Genomic DNA, 6,000 nt, shown 5'->3' with positions numbered 1-6,000 from the left:
AGACCTAAAAACAACATGAATATTTCTGGAACAATAAGCATAAAGTGTAAAGCCATTTCACATTATTGAATAAAATGATTATCTACAAAGCAAATGCCTTCCTTTCCTCATCATCTGTCACGGTAAAACATATACACAGTTTTAGTTTTCCTTGTCACTAAGCCAATTCAGCTATTAACCAAAAGGAAGCAGGATGTATTGCACAAACACAAGGGGTTCCAGAAATGATCACAGACAAGAACTATGCAATTGAATTATATTTCTGGTTTACTTTTTTTGGCAAACAGTATGATTATACAAATCACTACTGAACGGTCCGCAATGTGCTATTTACAGTCTGTACAGGGGCAAAATGGTCAGTAAAATTCATACAGGTCCTTGCACAAAAACCAGTACATAAAGCTCCCACAAGGCTCAAGAACAGGGCCTAGAATTGTAACACACCCTGCATTAAACTCAAACACAAGTAACAAGCACCAGAGAAGCACAGTCTTATACACTTTGTTCAAGCACTGAGTGGAAGACTGTCACTGTGACCAAGATGATCAGCACAGTGCCAGATGCTTCGGCACATGGGCCACAAAACTCTGGGACTCATTCAGGGTCTGGCTCAAGCAGAAATAAGGCAGTGTGAAAACTCGCACCAGGAGGCAAGACCATGCCACACACTTGCCAGCATCTGCTACATTCTGTCTTTTGTATTAAAAAGCGAGCTGTGATTAGCCTGACCCCCACCCACTATACTAGATCAGAACAAGCCTCCAGCAAGTTTCATGGGCTTGGGTGATGAACTGGGACACTCACCTGAGAGGAGTACGGGCTAAAAAATAAAAATTAAAAAAAGACTGGCTCTACCTCTCCAATAACTTCTGGAATTATCTATGATTTTATAGTTTGGTCATGGTCCTTGTACAAAGGTCTACAGTGCCAATTCCAAACGGTTTATTGTTCTCAGGGGAGATCCTTGTAATGCTGCTCTTATGGTGCTAGTTTCCCAGCATCTTCTACCCCAGATTTGCACATTCTATATGTAAGTAGTGCTAAAGAACAACCTACTTGGTATGCACTCACATATCCAGGGCCCACTTCTATCCTTTCATCCCTTACACAGTATGCAGGGGAGGGGCATATGAGCTAGAGGACACAGTGAAAGGTGGAGGTGCAACAAGGTTGCAAGAGAATTTGTGGACGGTGGGTGGGTCATGAACCTTGAGAGTTAATGGACTAACAAACATGGCAGATCATATGTAAATACTGTTCACGTTGGAGAGGAGCAAGAGGGAGATCTGCTGACACAAGTGGAAAAGATTAAAAGGCACTGCATAGAAAAAGTGGCCCCCGTTGCCAAAACTGGGGGAGGAAATGATTGCCACAAATGGCCCCACCCTTATAGGCCATCCAGAGGAGCTGTGCAAAGGGAGACAGGGGGGAGAGGGACAAATAGGGAAATTAGAAAGTCATCTAATAAATAAAAAAAATAACTGTTTATTATTTGGATAAAAAGGAAAGTGTTTAAATACGAGTCGAACTCCCTAGTCTTTCCCTTTTTTGTTAAAGAAAGAGGGAGGCCTTGCCTACATTGGGCTACACCAGCGCCTCGAGCAAAGAGGCAAGTTAAGTGATTGGTGCATGGAGGAGGGGCTGGGGGTCAGAATCCCTTCATTTCACTACACCGAGTTAAAGTCTCTTCTGCTGCATGATCAACTATTCTCCATGATGGGATGCCTGCTGATAAATCCAGGACTGCCTCATGGGCACGGTAGCTCCCTCTGTGTTGCTTATGTTGAAAATGGACATGAAGCACCATTAAAGAGGCCAAGTTGATAGGAGTCTGTTTCACAGTACAGGGTCATCAAATCAGGAGATTGGGGACGTGGATTAATTGAGATGGTTCAACATTGAAAGATTCCTGCTGCCTCAGTTGTCGAATGAGTTTCATCAGGATTCAAGATTCGAGTCCCAATATATCACAATTGTGAGTGAAGTCCACAGGATAGAGGCATTTGCCCATCACGACCTCCCACACCAAATTAAGTCATTTTCTTTGGAGTACATTGGTGTTTCATAGGTCATGGGACATTAAGTGGGCAGTGCCTGCTCACCCCAGCAGCAAGCCATCACTCCGTAATGCACCAGCTTCTTGAGGCCACTTGACACGGTGATGGAGCGGAAATCCCCACAGAGGTCAAATGAGTCAGATAGGCGCTGGGATGGAACTGTTTTGGGATAGGGGAATGTTAGGGAGCTGCTGTCCTCATGCCAGGAATACCACAAAGATGATAAAGAAGACAATGAGGATGAGGAAGATTTTGATCATCAACCAGCGGTTGGAAGTGACAGACTGGAAGTATTTCAGGATCTCCGAGTGGGCACCCTCCACGTTGAGCTGTGTGTCCTCTACGTTGGCATCGATCCTGTGAGGAAGAAAACAAGATAAATGTCAAGATAACACAACAAGACACATCGCTAGACCACTTAATCAGCTTTAGGCTAGAATGCTTGGCCCTACACTGCAGATTTCATGCACTGCATTCACAGAAATGCTACGAACAATGGCCTTCTCTTCCCCAATCGCTGACAAGTTGTTACTATGCCTATGGCTGGGCAGGACTGGTATCTTGTGCAGATTTATCCTATGCTGATACCCTAAGAAGGGCGTTGGCACTGTTCAGTCACATCCAAAGAGTCTACTTTGTTGAACATCAAACTGACCCGACACGAGAGAGAAAAATCTAAAGCAAGACAAACCAACAAAGTAACACCAAGTACATGAAAACTTGCTGCACATGCAACCACAAGTGATGTAGCTCTTTTTTTTTTTATAAAGATCTTTTATTGAATAATCCAAAACAAGAACAGAAAAGAAAGCGAAATACAGTGCAGTCATCAATAATTTCGGACAATCACAGTGAATTCATACAATATCGATCAGTACGATATCTAGGGCCCATAACGAGACCCTGTATCTCAGTAAATCCTTTACGATCTAAACTTTACTCTTCCAAAGGGATGTAGCTCTTGTTGATTCCTGGTCTTATCATCAAGTTAACAAAGTACTACTACATTCTTTATAATCAACTTGTGAGGAGTTCTGTTACTATCTGCTCAAAATGTCTGGCTTCAAGTAGGGGCACGGAGGTAGGGTTGAGCGACTTCCCAGAGGAATGCCAATTGCTTCCCCTACGCACCAATGGGCGTTACAGACTCACTGGCTAGAGAGAGTGGATTGGGAGGGTGCACTCTGAATTTGCCCACCGCATGAGGCAGAAAGCCAACCACGGATAGCCATTTTTATAAAAATGATGGAGTGGGGCCTAGGCCACCCCTACAGGAGGACACCTACATCACTACCAGAGCCCAAAGAGAATTTGAGACCCCCCTGCAACCCACCCACCTTCTGAAGCAAGAAGTGCACCAGACACAAGGGACTGATTTACTTTTAATAATAATAATAATAATACAGCAAAATATATAGGGTGCAAGCTGTCCCGTCCTAACATTGAGCCACTTCCGGAAACTGTGGAGCACCGGAATCTTTCTGCATGCCTGCAGGACATATTTGGTATTTTTCCCCTAATCTAATCTCTCAAGGTGGCAGACACTTCATTAGACACCAGTGGCCTTATTACACAATGTAGACTGGGGGCACAGCAGGCGTCTGCATTCATTTCTTGCACCCCTGTGGCATGTTGGTATTATAGAAGGGTCCGTAGATACTGGTATTTTGTATTTGTATTTAGTTTTTATATCGCGCAGCTTTCACCCACCGGGTATCTTGGCGCGTAGACTGTGATGGAATAGAACCTTTAAACCAACAAGAAGTGCATCAGCAGAGACAGGTAGGAGGGGAGAGATAGCTGAGCGGGAGCCCAACCAAAACTAGGGAAGTAACGAGGCCATAGGCCCCTCTCTAGGGAAGAGCCAGGTTTTCAGGTTTCGCCTAAACTCCATCAGAGAGATAGCCTGTCTGATATTCAACGGGAGTTCATTCCAGTAGCGTGGGGCCACATTACTAAAAGCCCTACCTCCCATTCTGGCCTTCTTAATCCTGCCAGTGTTTAACAGAAAAGCGTTCGAGGAACGGAGAGTCCTTTGAGGTTTGTACCAGGCGATCTTCTCCTGTAAGGAAAAAGGGCCAAGGCCATGTGCCGCTTTATAAACAATGCACAGGGATTTAAATTTGACCCTTTCCCTCATAGGAAGCCAATGAAGCTCTTGAAGCGCCAGCGTGGATGAAGAGTCACATTTCCTGGTCAGCGCCAATTTGGCTGCCATAGACTGGACCCTCTGCAATCTCTGAAAGATGTAAAGAGGTGCTCCTAAATACAGAGAATTGCAGTAGTCCAGCCTACTCAGGATAATACTGCGAACTACCAAAGGTCTTTTTTCCATCGGCAGGAAGGGAAGAATCTGCCGTAGAGCTTTCATAAGAGCAAAGCAGACCCCCACAGTTTTTTTGACTTGCGAAGTCATTTGCAGATCATTATCGAACATGACCCCCAAATTCCGCACCGAAGTCACAGGGACAATGGGATCCATATCTGGGGCCAGTCTAAGATCAAAAGGCATATCCCTTACTCTCGCTGGGGAACAGTAAATCACCTCAGTCTTGCCTCCGTTGAATTGCAGGGAGTTAGCCCTGAGCCAGTCCGAGGTCTGACTCATGCATTTCTGGAATTCATCCATATTTATGGCATCCTTTCCCTCTAGTGAGAACACCAATTGGGTGTCGTCCGCATAATTGACAATATCAACCCCATGCGCCTTGATGATAGGAATTAGTGGCTGCAAATAGATATTAAAAAGAATGGGGCTGATGGCCGATCCCTGGGGAACCCCATGCTCCACCAAGGTCTTGCTGGAAGTAAAAGGGGGCAGGGAAACCAATTGTTGTCTCCCAGTGAGATAAGATCGTATCCATCTCAGGGCACATCCCTTAACTCCCAAATGCTCCAGTCTGTTCAGCAGGATTCGGTGGTTTACCGTATCAAATGCAGCTGACATGTCTAAGAGGACCATTACCGATGAGAGGCCTCTGTCAGCCCGCATCCGGAGGTTGTCCAGCACCGTGACCAGGGCTGTCTCCGTTCCATGACCTGGCCTAAAGCCAAACTGGCTCTTATCCAGGAGATGGAACTCCTCCAGATACCCAGAAAGAGAGCTACTCACTACCTTTTCAAGGATTTTAATAGGAAAAGGTAGCAGGGAAATGGGCCTAAAGCTAGTAGGGTCTCCTGGTGCAGCCCTTTCTACAATATGAATCGTGCCGGTGCACATCTAGCGCAATAACAGGAGCCGTTTACCACATTTGCATAGGGTCTTAGCCCCATGCAAATGTGGGAGCAATCTGTCTTTACACCTGCTCCTAAAAGACATGTTTTTATATCTGCATTGGGAAGTCGTGCATCCCCTTCAAAGAGGGGCCAGTCTGCCTCCAATGAAAGGTGGTGCCACTGTCAGAGTTTGCACCCAACCAGAGGACAGCTTTTTCGTTCTATAATCGTAAGCACAGTCCCAGTCTGCTCTCGGTACACTCAAATAGGGGAGTCCAGAGGCACAAATAAGTGATAGAGCATCTGATGTTTAATTCGGGACCAGGAATTCTTTCTTTTTCTTTCAATGAACATGGGTAGTCCTTCCTAGCACTGGGCAGTACCCCCACTTCAGGAGTCCACAAAGCCTTTATGTCCCTACCACCAAATACTGAAGCCACTCCTATGGCAAGTAAGTGGAAATTTGTATTTGTTTGCACCCCCCCTATTTTACATCTCTTAATGGCATGCAACTGCCCCCCCCCCCACCCCAATTTTAACTCCCATAGTGGTGTTTGATGCCTGAAGGTAGGGTCTGTTCCCTCACAAATTCTTTTGGGGGTCGGGGGGGGGGGGGGGTCTCCACTGGCTTTGCCGCTCCATGGGCAGGAATTTAGGAGTCACCATCTAATCTTCCTCCTGCGTGGGCAGAAATTTTATCTGGTGTCTGGGGAGGGAAGGTGTGGTT

The 6,000-nt window shown here is 45.8% G+C and overlaps 1 protein-coding gene across 3 annotated transcripts in view; it reads right to left on the bottom strand.

The window, feature by feature from the left end:
* Positions 1–249: 249 nt before the first annotated feature.
* STX5 (syntaxin 5) overlaps positions 250–6,000 on the bottom strand; it is an 84,406-nt gene continuing 78,655 nt past the window's right edge. For all 3 annotated transcript variants that reach the window (XM_085625968.1, XM_085625969.1, XM_085625970.1), the window contains exon 11: positions 250–2,414. In XM_085625968.1, coding sequence (XP_085482094.1) covers positions 2,255–2,414 — 160 coding nt within the window. In that variant the 3' untranslated portion in view covers positions 250–2,254. The remainder of the gene's footprint in view (positions 2,415–6,000) is intronic.

The sequence above is a fragment of the Triturus cristatus genome, chromosome 9, assembly GCF_964204655.1.
Source record: "Triturus cristatus chromosome 9, aTriCri1.1, whole genome shotgun sequence".
NCBI classification, from domain to species: domain Eukaryota; kingdom Metazoa; phylum Chordata; class Amphibia; order Caudata; family Salamandridae; genus Triturus; species Triturus cristatus.
This window is presented reverse-complemented; position numbering and strand designations above follow the sequence as displayed.